Below are 21,750 nucleotides of genomic sequence, written 5' to 3' on the forward strand. Positions count from 1 at the left end.
TAAAATGCATCCAAACATCCCACTATCCTTTTACAACACCTCTCCACTCATTCCTATCACCAACAAACAAAGCAGGACAAATTAGAAGATTAAGTAAACATCCACTAGTTTTTTTGATATCACTATTTGATATTGTGCAGGTACTTTGAATTGTAGTTCTTGTTTCTGAGGAGTAGGCACTCTAAGAATCGAAATAATTCTATTCGAACAATGTCTTCTAGAATGGAGGTGGCAAAAAGGCAAATCATTTTGATTATCTATGAACGCTGACATTGTATTTTTACTAAAAGGCACTTTGCTTAAAGTCATCGATATGCGCATGATACCAGAAAAAACGCTTTTAACAAAGTGACTTTATAGTTGCCGGTGGAGAATGACAAAGCCGGATGAATTTAAGGAGTCACAAGTACTTCCATAATCCTCCTTAACTTTGCATTCCTCCATTTATTCCAACAAATCGCCGATTTGTCGTTACATACGTGACCCATTGTTCTAATGACATACAAAATAGAAATATGGGCTTTTCTTACTATATTGTTTGACACAATAGTAGTTTCCCATTTAAAATGTTTTGCACGACATTCGGGTCTGATACCGGATCATCATTATACTCACAGTGCAATAGGCATGGTCTGGTAAATCTCCAATAAATCAAGTGAACTTGAGATTAAGGGGAACACTTGCCTGGTATTTAAAAGCACATGAGTTCTTGAGTTTTTAATACCTCTAATTCAAGATATTTGATAGTTTGGTAGCAACTTTACTCTAGATGCACACTTTTACAAATTACACAAAAAATAAAAACTGACGTTTACCGTATTTCCCAGACTATAAGACGCACCTAAAAAATAAAAAAACTGCCAGAAATCTGCAAGTGTGCCTTAAAAACCGTTGTGCCTTATAGGCTTGAATAGGAATATTTCTAGCTTTCATTTTGAAAATTGTTAGAATTAAAACAAATTATTCCTTATTGCAATCAGTAAACGGATTATTCTCTAGGTGTTGCTTGTGCTCTACCATAAATCTTTTTTCTCTCTGAAGGATGCTAGAATTTCCTACACCGATAAAAAAATTCAATTACGTTTTTACTTTGAGTTCTTTGAGTTCTGATATGAATTACTAATTCCAAGAAAATGTAATCAACGAACCAGGCCGTTTGAACTAGGACACACAATTTATTAACGCGGAGAATTAATGATAGGGGGGAAAAGGGAAGGGAAAGCGCTGGAGATTATAGGAGTTTTCGACCGTTGAATGACGAAAAGAAGGTTTCCGCCATCATGATTATCGATTTAGGGAAATTCCTTTGTACAGGCCCGCATGGTCACACTTTGCGGCCGACGTGCGATGAGTCAGTCAGGTAGGAGAAAAATAGGCCGAGCTATGGATGAGCCATTCTTTTCATTTGGACAGGGGACGTTTGACCAGTTCATGCCTCTTTCGGTGTGGTCTCAGGTAACTGAGACCACCAGTATCGGATGACGGTGTTTGAAGTTGCTCAACTTTTTAGAAAGCCCAAGAAGTGAGAAATCTGCAAAATGTTCTGTACTTGAGAATATCCCTCCAATTGACATAATTACGTACGGTGAGAACATCAATTTGTCAATACTTTGCCTCGGATTTTTTATTTACATTCAAAACTTCATGTGATCAGATTACATTATGGTACATGGTGAATTGGTACGTCCGGGAATTGTCCATAAGGGGACGCTGTAGTTCCATCCATTCCAAAGTAAGTTATTTAAAATAAAGAAAGTGCAAGTCTTTTTTGTGTTGGGCTTATTTGCTCTACATCAGTAAAACACTTAAAAATGCATAATCACAATGAAATTCTACAGAACAATTTACATATGAATCCTTTTTGGTAGTGAAACAAGAGTTCATAATGTTACTCCATAGTCCATGTAACACGTTTTAATTATTTTCTCTTGGTGTTTTCGATGCAACCATAGCAGTCACAGGAGTTTTAATTTATTTTGCCTTATAGTGCGGTGCGCTTTATATATGGACATTCTTCAGAAAAGACTATTTTTCAGGGTGTGCCTCACAAGCGTACTGGCTGGAAAATGCAGTATATACTTTAAAGACTAAATCAACTTTATCTTTGTATTGCAATATACCAGGGGTGGAAAGTCAAAAGGATAGAGGGCCAGATTTAAAAAAAATGTCTACTAGCCAAGAGCCGGACTGATTGCATGTTTAAATTGTTTTCAATGACACAATAGAGTCTAGTGAACCTGATAAAATCTACTATATTTATTTTGTATGAAAATTCTCCATAAGATGAAAATTAAACAAGAGAAGCCAGTATTAGTCAGGCACCATCAGTAGCCTTCAATTTATATTCAGTCAATGTGGCTAAACTTACTTTAAAGAAAAATAACAATAAAAGCTATTTTCTATTATTCTCTCAACTGAAATATTTAAAATATATAGAATTAGATTGAAATACAGTATCAAAACATTACTAACCAAAAATAACACCAAGGGGAGTAACGTACCATGAAAAAATGCTCAACGATTCTTGGTGTATCAAGATCATTTAAGGAGCTGAGAAAACCTTCAGCGGGCCGGATTTGGCCCGCAGGCCTTGACTTTGACATGTTTAGAGTAGGTAATTCTCACCTTGAAGGTGTTAAGTTAACAATGTGTTTGATATTGTACTGTGAAAACTGTATATTTTACTGATTTAAGAAAAATATACTCATTTAAGTATTTTTTTCCTTGTTTTACTATTATCTAATTCATATTACTACTTTTTTCCTAATTTTTGAAATAAGAAATATAATACCTCAACTTAATTATCTGCCAAGAGAACAGTAATGTATTTCTCAGGAACATGCTTTTGTTATTTTTTTCACTCCTTTTTTATATTTGAATTTTACAATGTTCTTTATTCATTTTTAGGTTGTTAAATTTCATGCAACCTTACCGAATCATAAATATGTGACTGTTTCTATTTTGTGTGTTGCCAAATAACTAATTCACTATAACGTCAAACTCAGTTTGGCTCTTGGGCCGGATCCAGACTTTCCTTTCTCTGGTTAGCCCAGTATAAGGATATAAACTCAATTTTTAGCTTTGTTTTTCAATATTACTCTTTATCATTCAACCGACACTAGTAATCTACCTTACATATTATAATGATAACAAGGGGAAGGTTTCCAAACCCAACAGATCTATAATCACAGACAATGGGGAGTTTTCAATGTTTGGCATTTAATATATTACCTTTTTTTTTTTCAACAGTTGAGAGAATGCAGTTTTATATCTAAACCAACTCACCACGCTATGCAAACTCAACACTGTCCTCTAGTGGCCGGAGAGAGTATTTGATTTGCTTTTATTTAAAAAGGCATTACATTTTATTTTTTTCAACAGTTGAGTGAATGAAGTTTTATACCTGGACCAACTCACCATGCTATACAAACTCAACACTGCCCTCTAGCAGCTGAAGAGAGCATTTGGTTTGTTTTTATTTTTTAAAAAAGCATTACCTTTTTTTTCAAACAGTTGAGTAAAATGCAGTTTTATACCTGGACCATCTCACCACGCTATGCAAACTCAACACTGCCCTCTAGTGGCCGGAGAGATTAGTTGATTTGCTTTTATTTAAAAAGTCATTACCTTTTATTTTTTCAACAGTTGAGTGAATGCAGTTTTATACCTGGACCAACTCACCATGTTATACAAACTCAACACTGCCCTCTAGCAGCTGGAGAGAGCATTTGGTTTGTTTTTATTTTAAAAAAGCATTACCTTTTATTTTTTTCAACAGTTGAGTGAATCCAGTTTTATACCTGGACCAACTCACCACGCTATACAAACTCAACACTGTCCTCTAGTGGCCGGAGGGAGCATGTGGTTTGCTTTTATTTAAAAAACCATAACTTTTGATAAATAATAACCTAGAGACTCGCTTTTTTATATATACTCAGAAATTAATGGCGGACCAGATTAAATCATCCATGGGCTGTATGTTTGACATGCCTCCTATAATACAACCAACCAAAAGAAAAAAATACAAATCAATCCTGAATTAAAGGTTTATTAATGCGTTAATAGTCAAATGGTTTTCAGTCTTTCAATCAAATCAGTACGATCGATTTCCTGCTTTCCTTTTACTGATGAAGGTAATTCAATTCGATTACAAATCAATTCGGTTACAAATCGCAGACGCAAAGGTCCGAATGTTTGAGCCCTCTCAGGAATTAATGCTTGGAGACGACCTCAATCTTTGCACACATGATCGACATGTGTGCGTACTTTTTCTAAGCTTTCTCAATATTGCGCCTTCATACCCCACAAGAATTTCTTACTTTAAATAATCACTAAGAATTCGGTCAGTCCAGGATCCAGATTGTGTGTGTTGGTGAAGGGGGGTGGGCTTCTTTGCCTGGCGACACATGCAAGGTTCGAACATGAGTGAGCTTATAAAGCTCCTTTCCTGGTGGGGGCTGCTCACTTAAGGGATTTTTGACAGGGAGGAAGATGGAAAAGACCAATGTGCTGCTCGTTCTCCTGCTCGCCGCCTTGCACTCTTTGGCCAGTAAGTAGACAAGACTCTATTTTTTAATTTGTTTTTGATAAATTCTAGTCATTGATTCTAGGTATGATTTTTTTTAAATTTTGAACATTGGATAAATAGACATATTTAATGTTTTTTTTCAAATCTTGTATATCCATCCCTCCATCCATCCATTATCTGCACCGCTTATCCTTTTTTATTATAAATTGCCTTTCAAGATGACATGTGTTTTTGGTGTTTGCAAATATCTCATCTCATCTCATCAGCCGTACCGCTTATCCTCATTAGGGTCGCGGGGGGGCTGGAGCCCATCCCAGCCATCTCCGGGCAGTGGGCAGGGGACACCCTGAGCTGGTTGCCAGCCAATCGCAGGGCACACAGGGACAGACAACTCATTCGCTCATTCACACCTAGGGACAATTTGGACCGGCCAATTCACCTGAAATGCATGTTTTTGGAACGTGGGAGGAAACCGGAGTGCCCGGAGGAAACCCACGCAAGCACGGGGAGAACATACAAACTCTGCACAGGAAGTCTGGAGCTGGATTTGAACCCACGACAGGTTCCCATGACATGAACTGTGCCGCACAAGCGCTAACCCCCCAAAAAATGTGACTTATACTCTTGTGCGACTTATAGTCCGGAAAAGACTTGACACCCCTGCGATTAGGCTTATGGCACCTACGCAACACAGACTATAATTTTCAACAAATAAGCTGATTCGATTAATCAACTTCTTCATTTTCTTGTAATGCAATCACAGATCCCCTTAACACCAGGATCGAGGTACAGCCTGGTGGCGCCTATCCCTCTACAGGCTGTTATTTGGGTTCGGGAGTTTGCTCCTCCACATTAAACAGTACTGGTTTCCATGGTTACCAGTATTAGGAGAAGGCTCCTGATCTGACTAAGATACAGCATCCCATCATCTGGTTGCCATTTTTTCGGTGTAAACCATCCTCCTGCTTCTCAGAGATGAGTTGGAGCTTGCAGTGTAATTTGCCCCCAAAGCCTAATTCAAAGGGGAATTTTTAATTTTTTAATCAAATTGAAACAGGGAACAAAGAGCTTCGGGGTTCAGGGCAATCCAGGAGATTGTTGCGGCTGTTGAACTGAAGTTTAAAGTACAGTGGATGCACCATGCACGTCATTTTCTGTGAGGTTCTGTCTTCGAAGTGTGTTAAACATTTTTAATTTTATTATTATTATTATTATTATTATTATTATTAATCGAATGGAAACAGGGAACAAAGATCCAGGAGATCCTTGCGGCTGTTGAACTGAAGTTTAAAGGACAGTGGATGCTTCATGTACGTCATTTTCTGTGAAGTTTTGTCTTCGAAGTGTGATAAACATTTTTATAGATTAAAAAAAAAAATGAAACAGGGAACAAAGAGCTTCGGGGTTCAGGGCAATCGAGGAGATCGTTGCGGCTGATGAACTGAAGTTTGAAGGACAGTGGACGCACCATGCACGTCATTTTCTGTGAGGTTCTGTCTTCGAAGTGTGTTAATCATTTTTTATTTTATTATTATTATTATCATTCTTAATCGAATTGAAACTGGGAACAAAGAGCCTCGGGTTTCAGGGCAATCAAGGAGATCGTTGTGGCGATTGAATTGAAGTTTAAAGGACAGTGCACGTCATTTTCTGTGAGGTTCGGTCTTCGAAGTCTTTTAAACATTTTTTTATTACCAAAAACAACGTGACAGTTTTTGTCATATGACATAGAAGCCTAGGGCGGCAAAGCGACTGGGTGGTTAGCGTGTGGCCCTGCAGTCCAAGGTTCAATTCTAGCAATCGTCTCCCCCTTGTGCGGCATTTGCATGTTCTCCCTGTGTGGGTTTCCTCCAGGCACTCCGGTTTCCTCCCACATTCCAAAAACCGTGAGTGAGTTGTCTGTCTTTGTGTGCCCTCCAACTGGCTGGCAACCAGTTCAAGGTCTCTCCTGTCCACTGCCTGAAGATAGCTGGGACGGACTCCAGCACCCCCGCGACCCTAGTGAGGATAAGCAGAGCAGAAAATGGAGCCTGGCTTAACTGTTGATTTCAATAAAATAGTTTGCAAGCAGCCATATTCAAAACAGTTGATATTAAAAGTTCAATTCTTGTTCAGAAAGTTGGATACATTTGAAAAGTAATAATTAAATTTTCCTACTCCAATGTTTGGTTTCTCAGAGGCACACTGTAATATTTGACCACTAGATGTCACTGTATTGTGAAGTGCAACCGAAAACGTGCGCTTCAATTAAGAATACAAACTACAGATACTCAGAGTGACCAAATCGCACCATTTTACTTCTCATTTTTTGTCTGGCTAGCCTTACTTAAGGTTTTTGGTTTATTGGGGCAACCCTTAGCAGCAAGATGACAGACGATTAGGTGAGCTTCATGATATGTAGAATAAATACAAACTTCTTTACGTACGAGAATTTAAAAATTACATGTTTTATGATACCACAAGTATTTTTGGTGTGTATTAAAGTCAATATTGTTTTTCTTTTTAATTAATGAAAAATGTTTTTTGCCACTAGCAGGTGACAAAAAATACACAATGTCCCTTTAAGTTATTTTCTGCAATATTATTATTTGATTTATTTGTTACTGCTTGGTTGCTTTTCAAATTATTATTTGAGGTAGAAAAATAAGAAAAAACGACCCGAAACGTGGAATGTTTTATATGCAAGCTTTTCTGGGTGGAAAACCAGATGCGGCCAAAACCTCACTCTGACCCTAGCTCCGGCAGCCCCCAAGTAAATTGAGTTTCATACCCCTGGTTTAGATGTTCCCTTCATCTAACACATGTAATGCAATCAGTTAAATATTAAATCGTACAGAAGCATGGTAATTAAATCATGGGTCTTGCGAGCTGAGAGATCGAAAACATGAAGAATCGAGGCCCTGTCTCCAACTCTCTCCACTCACACTAAGTTGCATGTGGATGAGATTTATGCATCGTGATTTCGAATTTAATTCACTTTTTGTTTCCATTTTTCCTCGTAATCCAAAAATCAATCTCGTGACTATTTAATCTGCGCTAAACTCAGATATGAAGATCACATGAGAAGGATTGAAGTAAGTGGGAGCAATACAGGCACCTTCAGATAGTTTGGTCTCCGATTCAAGGATGAAAATGCATTAGTGATATCGGCTGACCAAAAATATGAAAGACAAAATAATACTCAGCAAAATTGAGGTTTCCATTATTTTAACATAACGTAAAAAACATAAAACATTATAGTTGATTAATCGATTTATTCAAATATGCTGGTTGACTGTAAAGTCTTATAAAGAAAACAATTAAGATCAAGCTGCTGTTAAATAAATGTTGTAATTTGATTTTTGTTGTTGTATTTAAAATCTTAACCAATTGGCATTTCTTGTTTTAAGTGTTTTTGTAATATTTTCCCGTAATACATAGATGTTTTTCTCATTAGAAGTATTGTTTTTTTTTCATTAAGAGAAGATCATTCTTAAAATGAGAAAGTATCTATTGTCTCGTACTACAGATAACATTGCTCATTTTAAAAAAGTTCTTATTTTATACAATTAGAAAACAAGTATATAAAAAATACAGACGCTGCCCTACTTACGAACGAGATGCGTTCCGGACGATCGTTAATAAGTTGAATTTGTTCGCAGGTTGCTTTAGTACTATATTTTGTATGTTTAAGGTTTGTATAAGTATGTTTAAGGCTTGTATAAGTAACCTGTACTGTTTTGTACTAAAAATTAAATATTTCATAAAATAGTATGCTCTACAAAGACAAGTAAAATTGAGTCTAACTTATGGAAGATGCGCTTCAAGAGGTCCTCCCCTGTGGTAAAAAGTGGCGATCCAACCATTTTTATCCCAGCTTTCTTATTCCACTTTTATTTCAAAAGAAACCGCTCGCCTCTTCTTTACGCTTTACACAAACCATATTGAATGGATGCACGGGATATTAAACAATACAAATGTCAAAGTTCTTAGCGTGCTAGAGATACAGTGCAGTGTGAATACACACAAACCAGGAAGTAGAAGCCGGATTTCTTCTTCGGGTGGATGCTGGGTGACCTCTCACAGTGCCATGCGGCAGAAAGAAGCACTACAGTACTGTCCTCTACTCGGAAAAAGGTGCACATAATACAAAATCTAACTTACAGCAATGTCCGGATATTTTTCGACATCCCGAAATAAATGTTCGTATGTACCATTGTTTCTATCTCGAATGTTCGTAAATAGAGGAGCGTCTGTAAACTTCAAATTATCCACATTTTGTGACCATGAGGTAAAAGTGTTTTTTTTTTTTAACTTAAGCATTTTTTTTATGCAATTAAACTTTCGTATCCTCGTTGGTGATAGGAATGAGCGGAGAGATGTTGTGAAAGGATAGTGGGATGTTTGGACACGTTCTAAGGGATGGGCAGGGCACCTGTATGATGCGGCAGGGGTAAACCAGTGAAAGCTGTTGGGCCCTGCTGTGAACAAAAGAGTGTGTTGTGTCACCCTGACCCGAGTGACATGGCCGCTTTCTTGTGTCCCGTTTCATCTGGAGGGACGAAAGCATGACCAACTTAGGTGCCGAGGTGCCAAACTATTATGGGTTTTTGGGCATTTGGGTTGGCCATGGTCCAAAATGTTTGTGTGTGTTTTTTGCTGTTTTTCCCCTTTTTTTATTTTCTCTGTTTTTGTATGTGTTTGTCTTGTTGTCAGTCACCCCTCTCGACGGATATGACCAGGGTAGATGTATAGATAGATAACTTTCGGACCTATCAAAAATGATATAAACAAGTTAACAAGACATTATCTAAACCAGGGGCCTTCAACATGGTGTCCACGAGCAGCAGGGTGCCCACTGTGGACAGTTGATGTGCCCATGGACCTGCTCTGAAAATAGCCTACCAAAGCTGGCTTAGAATGTTTTTTTTAAGTTGTTGGCTGGTTCTATTTAACTCTACTTCCGGATATTAACCTGGTAATAACATAGTTATGACATAGTAACAAAATAGTAATAACATAAAAAGATGCTATTTTAGAAATGCAAATCAAACTGGCTGCCCTATGCGCTAATAGGCCATCAAAATATACTCTCATCTTGAAAAGGGTTGGAGACCACTGACCAAATCCAAATAGTTAAACAACATTCATTTAAATATTTCCAAACTCTATTGCATATTTGGAATGCCGTCTGCGAAAGTTAACACATTCTTTGTATCGATGTTGTACGTATTGTGATCGAGGTAAATTTATTTCGCAGTTCCACCATGGATGTACATTTCTCAAAATACGACAATAACTAAACTACACTCTTTTTCTTATGTAAAACTCATTTTAGAGCCCCAAAATAGCTTCACTCCGTATCCATCATGGAATACCAAACTCTACCCTATCTGGAAAGTGGGAGACCTCCGATACACAGACTCCTGGAAAGGTAAGAAGCTCAGAAATACTCACATATATCAAAATCAAGCAAAATCTGAATGACAGTTTGGACGCATTCGTGTTTCCTGATTCATGTCAACTTTGCACAGGTGGAAAGGTAACATTCAACGTCGCCAACGACTCACCAACTCTGACCGGAGCCCAAGTCACCTTCACCATAGATTTGGAATTCCCCCACAATCAAAAAGTTGAGGCGGATGGAGATGTGGTTTGGGCGCAAGACTGCGTTGTAAACGGTAACTCGTCTGTGTGAACGCTCACGCTACTCATAAATGACTATAACTTAAACTTCTATTGAACTTCTCTCACAATCTTATCAAGCACAACAACAGCTTTGAAATTGTAGTAACCTTTTATCAAGGGGCGGCTGTAGTTTTGCGGAGATATTCTGGATTATTTACGTTCCGTTGTTATCCAGGAACCAAACATCTGGCATCCCAGGCTGTTTTCCCAACTCAGAAGACGGACTGGGAAGCAGTATTCCCGGATGGGACAGCGATCAAGAAGGACAAGCCCAATTACGTGTTTGTCTGGAAAACCTGGGGTAAACCTGTGTTACAACACATTTCTTCCAATGTATTTTTATAACTGGCAGTTAGTTTTTCAATATTTGAGCCAAATAAACCATTTTTCGTCATTGAAAATGTTTTAAAATGAATATGAATCCACAATAACTGTTTTTTCAATCTCCATAAAACGCAGTGGTGTCAAACTCAATTGAGCTGGGGGCTGCATGCTTAAAAGCAAAATCTCACGGGTTTAAGAAAAAGAGAGAGATAAAAGGAAAGAGAAAAGGAGAGGGGGGAAGAAGAGGGAAAGACAAAGAGAGAGAGAGAGAGAACATCTGAGACAGCATAAGAAACAGAGAAGGTGAAAGAGACAGAAACATGGAGAAAAAGTGAGAGAAATAGAGAGAGAACTTGATAGACAGAAAGTGAGAAAAAAGAGAGACAAACTCATAGAGAGAAAAAAGAGTAAAAAGAGACCGAAAAAGAAAATTAAACAAAGAAAGAAAGTGAGAAAGAGAGAGAAAGATCAAAAGAACAAGAAAGGAGAAAAAGATGGAGTAAGAAAAAGAGAGAACTAACACAACCTTTTGTACCGACAGTTGAGTTACAAAATACTCGTTACAGAGAAAAAGAATTGCATTCCAGGAACGTGTTTCCTTGTAACATGTTACTCCCAACACTGGCCACAGACCGGGGGTTGAGAAACACTGATGTAGAGTATCATCGATGTATTATCGATGTTATTTAATGATCATTCTCAATTTGGATTAAAATGATTTTCCCCGGACAGGTCAGTACTGGCAGGTGGCAGATGGTCCTTCATCAGAATTGACTATCGACACAGCCAATGTTCCACTGGGCTCCTACACCATGGATATTGTCATCTACCACTACCGCAGCAAGGAAAAGTTCATTCCTCTGGGTTACGCCTCCACTCAGTTTTCCATCACCGGTAAGAATTTCAGATGCCTATTGAAAATGAATTATCCATAGCACACTCAATGGAAGATAATTTTTCGTGTTTTGTTTAAATCTCAATGTCTATGATCTGAGATCATTCAGTATAACATTATTGCTCATTTGTGTGCATGGATTTGTGCTCTTTGGTATATCTCTTTATAATACCCCGGCCATTCCCGCGCATTTTTGACTCCTTGCTGGAAACCCACAGAGGTAAATAATAGATGTAGCATTGTGATACCTGATTTCATCCTCATCAACTCAGCATTCTGAAACAGAAAGCGCAAAAAAATCGGAGGGACTGAGTTGGCGGGTCTGACAAGTCTTTTCCTGTTTTGCCAGCTTAATTTCCTTCATCAGACGTAGTTTCACCTGAGGCCAGTGCTTATCTTCTGAAAAAAAAAAAAATGAGAGAATGAGAATTAGCCAAGGCAGATTGTTAGACGCAGATACCAGTATCATCTGAATAATCTTAAATGGGATTATTCTCCTGAAACATGGTAAAACATGGTAGAGCTGAACATGCAAACACAAGGGAAGAGAACTTTCTATGCATATGTGATACTATTGTACAGAAGCTGCCCTACTTTCGAACTGGACGATCGTTGGTAAGTTGAATTTGTTCGTTACTTGCTCCAGTGCTATATTTTGTATGTTTAAGGTTTGTATAAGTAACCTGTATTGTTTTGTACTAAAAAAATAAACATTTCATAAAATAATGTGCTCTATAAAGGTAAATAAGTTTTCTTACTTTTTGAAGATGAGCTTCAAGAGTTAAGTGACTTCCTCTGTGGTAGAAAGTGGCCAAAAAAGCAATCCAACCATTTTCTCAACCGCATCAAGCTTTTTTATTCTGCTTTCTTTTCAAAAGAAACGGCTCGCCTCTTCTTTACACTTTACACTAACCATATTGAATGGATGCACGAGATATTAAACAATAAAAATGTCAAAGTTCTTTGTGCGCTGGAGATACAGTATAGAATGTTTACACACAAACTTTCTTTGGGGTGGATGCTGGGTGACCTTTCACAGCGCCACACGCAGGTAGTGGCGGAAAGAAGCACTACAGTACTGTCCTGTACTCGGAAAAAGGTGCACAATAAAAAAAATCCAACTTGAAGCAATGTCCGGATATTTTTCAACATCTCGAAAAAAATATTCGTATCTACCGTTTTACGTAAGTCGAATGGTCGTAAGTAGCGTCTGTACCGTTTTTAGGAAAGTTTGAAGTGGTATTTATTTAAACTGGTATGTGTCCTGTAGCCCCACTAATCCAAACTTGACTTCACTATTTGTGCTATGTCTGTAGATTACAAAAACAAATCAAATGTCACCATATTCGCAGAAATCTTTTGTCAATAAAAGTAGAATTTCTTTCAGATTTTTTTTTTTTTTCATTTTAAAAATTCTGTTAATATTAGGAATGAATATTCATAAGGAGATTGTGCTGTAATTAGCGCCTCCTGGTAGAAAAAAAGAATGCTGATTTTCATACTAAGAAAAAAAAATACATGAAAAAAAATACATTCAAACAGCATCTATTTAAATACTCTTTGGTCAAGAAATTTGTGTTTATTATACCTCACATGAGGCTTTTTTTGGACAACTTACTGCTAAGGGTACCCCCAAAAAACAAAAACCTTGCGAAAGGCTGGGGAAACAAATGAGAAGAAAAATGGTGTACTGTCAGGGCGAACCAGAACAGAGCAGGGGACCCCAGAGCGTTCGTTACAAGTCTTTTATTTGGGGAAGCGTACAGGGTTAGCGGGAGACGCGATGACCGTCGAACGTCAGCAGCAGCAACGCCGTGAAGACAACTTCGGAAGACGTAGCCAATCGTAGCGTGGGACGGAGGCAGGTCGAGTTTACCAGGACTGGAGAGAAGATCGTAGCGTTGGACGGAAGCAGTTTGAGTTTACCGGGACTGAAGAGAAGATCGTAGCGTGGGACGGAAGCAGGTCGGATCGGAGGCAGGCAGGCAGAATCAGGTAAACAAGAAGGCACATGTAATCGGGAGAGTCATACGGGGTACAGAAGTAATCCTCTGACGAAGAGGTCTGCGCGTAGCATGCTTAAAAAGGGAACATGAACCAATCAGGAAGCGCATTCCAGCGCGCCAGATGATTACCCCAGGTGGCTCCACTTAGGTAATCATGACAGTGTACTACACATTACACATTACAGTGGTCAAATATTACACACTATCCCTTTAAAATAAGTTAAACTATCTACCCTAGACAAAACAAATGTGCTTATCTTCTTAGGAAAATATCTTGAAATATGAATAATTTTACTAAAATGAGCTGTATGAAATTTGGCCGCCATCTCCTTTTTTCATCATTGCAGCCTCTGTCAGCTCGTTCATGATAAATGTTCAAGTACGAGCATTTTTACACCCCTCTTAGGGTTTGGATTGGCGTGTGTACTGTACTTGATGAAGGCCTCTTCTTGCTTTCACCATTTTCGAATGTAACATGACCAATTCGGAAAACAGATAATTGGTCATCCTCTACCAAAGCAGATGTCTATGTAATTTTCATTCAATGACCGAACTTCCAGATAAATAGAAATAACTAAATGTATTTGAAACGCTGTGTCTACTAGAGTAGTACGTAAATCAAACAAACAGGAGAGGGAATGGTGCCGCCAGGCTGTACCTGCTCAAGACACACCACAAGAAGTGGCGCCCCTACTACCCGGGCGGTGAAGGGATTCGTGAACCGTAAATAGTTAAAAAAAAGGAAAAATAATCATCTCAAGACTCCTCAACTACATTTTCTTTTTGCAGATCAAATCCCATTTACCGTCTCCCTGAACCAAGTGGACGACATCCTTGCTGACGACATGAGCTTCGTCCTGAACCGGGCCATCGCCTTCAGCGTCAGCCTGCACGACCCCAGCCACTTCCTGAGCGAGGCCGACATCACCTTCAACTGGGACTTTTGGGACGACAGTGGGGCCCTCATTTCCAGAGAGCTGAGCGTCACTCACACCTATGTGAGGCCCGGGTCCTACAAGCCCAGCGTGGTGGTTCAGGCGATCATTCCGGCTAAGGCTTGTGTCCCCCCACTGAATAAAACCACCCAAACACCTCTGTTGTACAGGGACCAGGCGACCTTAGGTATGGCTTGTTCTACTTGTAATGGCGTAACAATGTTAGCATGCAAATGTCAACCAATGTGTGTTGCAGTCGCCCCTTTGGCTTCCGGTAAAACCAATGGTTTGAAGAGCAACGCAATCCATTCGGACACAGAGGAGGACATGAGTGAGGATGAGACCTCCACCACTCAGACCACCCACGAAGGCGACCAAGAGACCAAAACTTCACCCCCCATTAATTATCAGGTCCAAGTTGCCCCCAACACTTTGAGCGAAGAGGCGAGCAGTCATTCAGAGATGGAAGGTAAAGGGATTTATCTGTGCACACTTGCGGGTGAATTTTACAAAACAAAGATAAGAGATTGATATGGAATATGTTTATTATCGGGGAAGCACAGCAGCGAAGTGGTTAGCGTGTGTGCGGCACTGAGGTCATGAGAGCGAACCTTCCTGTGTGGAGTTTGCATGTTCTCCCCGTGCTTGCGTGGGTTTCCTCCGGGCACTCCGGTTTCCTCCCACATTCCAAAAACATGCTTGTCAGTTTAATTGGCCGGTCCAAATTGTTCCTAGGTGTGAATGACCGAGTGAGTTGTCTGTCACTAAGGGCCCTGTGACTGTCTGGCAACCAGTTCAGGTGTGTCCCCTGCCCACTACCCGAGGATAGCTGGGATGGGCTCAAGCACCCCCGCGACCCTACTGAGGATAAGCGGCGCAGATAATGAATGGATGTTTATCATCTTGGCTGAATATAGCTTCAAGTTTGTTGCATGAAAGCAGGTTAAATTATCTTGGCTCAGTTACAATGGGGATTTATTCTCTACAGCTAGCCTGCTACATAACAGACTAAAAAAACAAGTTTTAGATTATTACCAGAGATACACCTGGTACTTCTACTGCTTTTGCTTTCTTGATATATGACATTAGTTAAATCATCTTGCACTGAAATTCTACATTAGTAGCTGTATTGTCATTTCATTTAACTTTGTTGACTGTATAATTGCAACAGTGATTTTATAATCGAGTAGTGAATGTATTGCTGACAGGCCATGTGTTTTATTGCTATGCTAATTGGCAAACTGCTATCAGAGCTTTGATGAATATATATGGTATTGCTGTTTTTGAGATTCCCAAAAAGATGCAAGAACTTGCAAAGATGGTATCAATGAAGTATTTGACAAGGGTTATATAGCGTATGTATAAATCCAACTCCCAGAGACATAAGTTTCTTCTTCATGAGAATCATTGAAACAAAGCAAAAAAAAAATATTAAATGCAAAAGAATTGTCTTTGTTGTTATTGACAACAACTTAGTGACCATTGTTTGCAATGCGATTAAACATAGCACTCCAGGATAAATAGTTAATGAAACACTTAAAAGAAAAAAAAGTTAAAAAAAAAATATGGGAGGCTAAATTAGCAAAAAACTGTCTTTGTTGCACTGGCTGGGATTCAAACCCAGGCCTCTTATTTAGGCAAATATCATACAGTTGAATCACTAATGCATTTCAGTGTGTGTTTGTAATTGCAAATCTATTTCCTTTTTCAAATTTTTTTTCTCATCTTTATGATACTCCGTCAGGAGCTGTTGTTCAGTGGCTGTAAAAGATGCTGGGCGACACATTTCCATATTCCCATCTGTGAATCTGAGATCGGTTCTTGGAGTCTATTTGATATTCAAAATATCTCCACCTGGTTTGACATAGCCACGCCTTTTAAACCCGTCTTGTCATACATGCAACCGATTGAGCCATATACGCAGGGCAGACTGGATCCACCTGCACTTATTCAGTTATCCTGGATTTCTTTATTTCACTTTTGTGCCAGATCGGTGGAAACACAAAATATATGTATATACCGGAGACATATCCTCTTACTGGAAAGTGGATAGACTCTTTCTGGGAGATTGAGACAGAAGAGGGGATTCCCAGCCCCTTCGCTCAACCCAACTGATGTGTCGCAACACATGTTGTTGGGAGTCATTAGGTGACCAAACCCTCACAATTCCAACATGAAATGCCAAGGAGGGAGGCAACAAATTAGGTTGCAGGACATAACTTTACACATTTTAAGCAGTTGTTTGGGACGGCAGTGAGTTCGATTCCTGGCTCCTCCAAGTTAAATGTCGAATTGTCCTTATTGTCCGCTATTGGTGTGTGTGAGTGTGTGTGAACGGGTAAGTGTGAAGCACATTGTAAAGTGCTTTAGGAGTTTTTCAGTGACTTGAAAAGCGCTATATGAATGCAAACCAGTTACCAGTAACAGGTAGCAATGTTGTAGCCATTAAGTATGACTCGGCCGATGCTCGAACCACTCTCTTCCAAGGCCATCGAGCTGGAAACGCAAAAGTGGATTAAAAATATCGGTATCTGCACAAGAATTTATGGAACAGAAATCAAAATGAATAAATTATGTTGACATTGATGTCTTCCCTAACAGGCTTGAATCGACCATTGTTACTGACAGGCCAAGCCGCCATTGTCCTCGTTGGCAAAAGAGAAACAAAGGACGGGCCCGGTGAAGAGGATTGTGTGACATATCGCTACGGCTCCTACTGTGCTAACATTCAAGTGGTTGGTGGGTTCCTTGTCGTGATATTCTAATACTCTCACTATGACACATTTCCTCAACGATGATTAATGTCAGTGGTATTTTGCATTTTAGAGGCTGTCAAGAATGTTGAAATTGTACAAATGGACAACAGCATCATGGCAACACCTGGAATGAGCAACAAGGCCATTGATCTGACTGTAACCTGTCAGGGAAGGTAAATACAACAGTCGAGAAAAGCGGCACTCAAACTTTTTTGTGCTCTTACCCCAGTGATTTTTTTTCAGGTATTAAGCAGCCCAAAACATTCTTGGTTTTGGGATTTTAAAAAACAAAAACAAAGAGGAACCTCACTCTCAAAATTAACCCAAACATGGTCAAAAATGCGTAAATTTGACTTCGCGAATCAATATGTACAAACTTTTGTTGGGTTGTTTTAAACATCTATCCATCCATCTATTATCTCCACCGCTTATCCTTAGTAGGGTCGCGGGGGTGCTGGAGCCCATCACAGCTATCTTCGGGCAGTGGGCAGGGGACACCCTGAACTGGTTGCCAGCCAGTCACAGGGCACACAGAGACGGACAAATCATTTGCTCATTCAAACTTAGGGACGATTTGGACCCACCAATTAACAAGACATTCATGTTTTGGGAATGTGGGAGGAAAACTGAGTGCCCGGAGGAAACCCACGCCAGCAAGGGTGAACATGCAAACTCCGCACAGGAAGGAAGCTGGATTTGAGCACATGACCTCATAACTGTGCCACGGACACCCTAAACCCTCAGCTACCGTGCTGCCCTAGTTTCGGACAGCACAACTCAATTTTTTAGGTTGTTATACACAAACAACAACACTTTTGGAGATCTCTTAAAAAACATAATCCGATATTACAATGTGTTGATGTACAAAAAATAAACACAATTCTTGAGGTTGTTTTAATACAGTCAACAACAGTTTGGGTTTATAACAGAATTACCTGATTTTGGAGGTTATCTACACTTAAATGACCCAATTTTTGTTGTAAAATAACCCAGTTTTGTATAATATGACTTAGTTTTTGGACAAATTAACTCAAATAGAGGTTGGGTAAACTCTTGACCCAAATTGGGTTATTTTGGAATCAAACTGTTTCAGAGTGTATCATCCTCAGTATACAGTTTATTTCATGTGCTATCTTCCTGTAATAGTGCCTGAAAACGTGAAAAAAAATGTTATTAATTGACATGGATGTTTTGTTTATTTTAAAATCTCGAGTACCCCCTGATGCGCTTATACGTACTGCCATTTGCTTACCACTGTTTTAGACCGTCTGTGATCTTTGCATACTGCATGTATTATTCAGTCAAACATTTGTTATTATGACCTCCCCAAAAGCCTTAACATTAGCAACATATGATGATGTCTTGCTATGAATTCATACTTAAATTTCTGACTGTCCTGCTCACTCAGCTTCCCCAAGCAGGTATGCAGCATGATCCTGGATGCAGAGTGCTTGAAGCCCATTCACACCACATGCAACATGGTGGAGCCTTCCAAAGAGTGCCAGATGGTTTTGCACCATTTCTTCAACAACTCTGGTGTCTACTGCATTAATGTATCCATGGCCAACGATGTCAGCTTGGCTGTCACCAGTGCCAAAGTCAACATTGACATGGGTAAAAGTACCTTGAGTGCTTATCTTGCTTATCTGTTCTCTTACATTCACTTATCCCCACTTATTGTTTCATACAACTTGCATTTGTTACAGGCTTGGGGCTGTCCTCTTCTGGCATCATCACCACTGTACTAGGTGTCCTGCTCCTCGTTTTGTCACTAGGAGTGGTGGCATTTTCTTCCAAGTAAATGTTAAAAAATGTTAATATTCAACTCAAAGGGACATAGTGTGATATTAGCGCCTCAAATGGTAAAAAACACAGTTTACAGTGGAACCTCGGTTTTCGAACGCCTCTCAGTTCGAACAAATCGGCTCTCGACCAAAAATTTCGAGAAATTTTTGCTTCGCTTTTCGTTCAAAATATCGGAGTTCGAACGCCGGTACGCTAGGGTGCGATGCTGAGCGGCGTACGGGTGTAGATTGTTTAGATTGTCCCCACCCCTCGTGAAGAACTGTTATGACGTGCGCGCGCACTTCTTTTTGCTTTCGCTTTTAATATCGGTGAACGGAGTGTTTTTCGCCCCTAATTATGCCTCCGAAGAAGGTCGGTGCAAGCAGCAAAGTTCCTACAGGTGAAAAAAGAAGAGTCCCGCGTACAAATATTGCATTTAAGAAATAAATAATAGCAAAATGAAGAAGGTGTGCGAGTTTCCCTTCTTTCGAGGCAATAGAGCATGGCTTTCTGCAGACCACCACAAAGGTAAGAAATCCTATTCATAATTCTTTTCTTTATCCTTTAACCGCTCACCACTTTTTGTGGAGACCCGGGTGCTAAATGACGTATAAACGACCTAATTTTTTTATTTTTACACGTTCATGTTAGCGTAATCTTTCGTATTGAAGATTTCGCTAACGCGAACGTACAATTAGCCTGGGTTAGCTTCATGTTTACGTTCATGGTAAACATTCAGGGTGTTGGAACGGATTAAAACGATTTTACATTACTTTTAATGGGAAAAACGATTTTCGGTGATCGAACAAATCAGTTTTCGAACAGGGTTCTGGAACGGATTATGGTCGAGAACCGAGGTTCCACTGTATGTATAAAAGACAATCTTGATGATAGAAAATAAGCAAAAATACATTAATATACACTAAATGAGCATTTAAAAAAATACTCATAGATCAAGAAGTTTGCATTTATTTTTTATAAGATGAGGCTCACTGACATAATTGTGTGTCATCTTGCTGCTACGGGTACCCCAAAACAAAAAACCTCGCAAAAGGCTGGACAAAATGAAATAAAAGAAAATGGTGCAGTATAGTCACTTTGAGTCTCCAAGGTTTGTATTCTTTATTGTGCTTTGTAGCTCTCATATTGAATGTATTCGCTCATTTGTTTTTGTCTTGCTGATATGATCTCTCGTGTATCTCATTTACCTCTTAAAATGTGAGGTTTCGTGGAAGCAAAAATATAACACTAGCTTCAGAATATGGCAAAAAATGAAATAAAATGAGAAATACACATTCCAAGGGAGTGGGTGTGTCCCCACCAATGCCATTACAAAACCTCCTTGACACATTCAAATGCCTTTACCCACAGATAAATTCTGGTGAGAATAATATAAAAGCACATTTCTTATGCCCCTTTACCATAGCTATATAGCTAAGTACTAAATAGGTTTTGCATTGTACTATTTATATCAAAAAAAAAAAAACAGTACTTACCTAATGTAGTACACATTGTGGTGGTGCAGTAAAAAAAACATATATTTCTTGCTTCTTCTCAACCTAATAACATTCCTGTTTGAAGGTAGTTATATTTTTGACATGTTAAAGGGTTGTTTTAATTTACTAGTCAAGTCAAGTCATGTTCATTTGTGTAGCCCTTAATCACAAAGAGTCTCAAAGGGCTGCACAGACCACAGATTGCAAACCAGAGACTATTATGACACCATCCCCTGATCTAAAACCTACATGAGGGAAAGGAAAAACTCAAAAACCTCAACATGTGAAAAATTAAGAAACCATGAGAAGCACATGATCAAATCCCCCTTCCAGGATAACCAGGCTGCAATGGATGTTGCAATAACAAATAATACACAAATATTGTCAACATGAAATATAAGTTATTCATATGCTATAGAATAGAAGTGTGTTTAAGCTTAGTTTTAAACATTTCCACTGAGGTTGCAGATTACTAGGTAGGCCCAGATTATATTTTACATCGTTTATGATGTGTGCATCACTCAACAGGCGCTTCAAGTCCTACCACCAGCTAAAGGAAGGAATCAGGGGGGGCAAAGACCCTCAAAGTGGCTGCCAGCACAGCGCTTCCAAATTGTCACTGCTTTGGAAGTTGCTCGACAGACAAGGAGTAGTCGATCAACATCCGCTGCTTCAGGACCAACTTGTCTGAACAAGGTCCCTAACCCCATCTATAAAGAAGTTTCTCCTCACTGCTCCCTTTTTATACTTTTTTTTAAGGATTTGTCTTTTTTACATTTAAAAAAAATGTATTGTCCTACTATGAATCAAATTATTTTGCCAAATTTTACCAGATTTGTCCTTGAAGAAATGCTTGTAATCAAATCAAAGTATTGAATCATGACTTAATTTGGTGTTTTTCCAATAAACTTTGCCTGGAGCATGTATGTTTTCTTCCCTTAAACAGACATTGTGTGTTGTTTAGAGCCTCTTAGTGATAGAAAAAAACTTCAGGTTTGAAAAAAAATCTTGTGATTTGAATTATATGTAAAAATACATGAACCATCAGCGACATCCACAACTGACTTATATCTATTTCGTTCAAAGCCGCCTCACATATTTGCAGTGTTAACTTGTTTAGAAACATACGAAAAATGAATATTCCTTTAAAGACAAATTCTTGAAAGGATCATAAGAGCAGCCATCGAATAGGTAAAATGAATCCGTTAACAGGGAGATTTTAGGCATCACCTTTGCCCTGACATCCTTCCAGTGGAAGATTGCCTCGTTAAGACTTAAAGAGGCCTAAGGAGGCTTTTGTGTCCCAAATTGAAAAGCCGACTTAAAGGGACATTGTGTATTCAGCACCTCCAAATTGT

At 39.0% G+C, this 21,750-nt stretch overlaps 1 protein-coding gene across 1 annotated transcript; it reads left to right on the forward strand.

Annotated features, from left to right (window-relative positions):
- Positions 1-4,406: 4,406 nt before the first annotated feature.
- On the forward strand, positions 4,407-21,335 carry pmelb (premelanosome protein b). The gene is made up of 12 exons (XM_088330886.1): positions 4,407-4,549; positions 9,846-9,941; positions 10,042-10,188; positions 10,371-10,496; positions 11,252-11,413; positions 14,210-14,542; positions 14,612-14,824; positions 16,957-17,094; positions 17,182-17,284; positions 18,520-18,725; positions 18,818-18,908; positions 20,921-21,335. The coding sequence occupies exons 1-12, from the start codon at positions 4,492-4,494 to the stop codon at positions 21,081-21,083; spliced, it is 1,836 nt and encodes a 611-aa protein (XP_088187012.1). The 5' UTR covers positions 4,407-4,491; the 3' UTR covers positions 21,084-21,335.
- Positions 21,336-21,750: the final 415 nt, after the last annotated feature.

The sequence above is a fragment of the Urocampus carinirostris genome, chromosome 3, assembly GCF_059441175.1.
Source record: "Urocampus carinirostris isolate Australia breed hairy pipefish chromosome 3, RoL_Ucar_1.0, whole genome shotgun sequence".
NCBI classification, from domain to species: Eukaryota; Metazoa; Chordata; class Actinopteri; order Syngnathiformes; family Syngnathidae; genus Urocampus; species Urocampus carinirostris.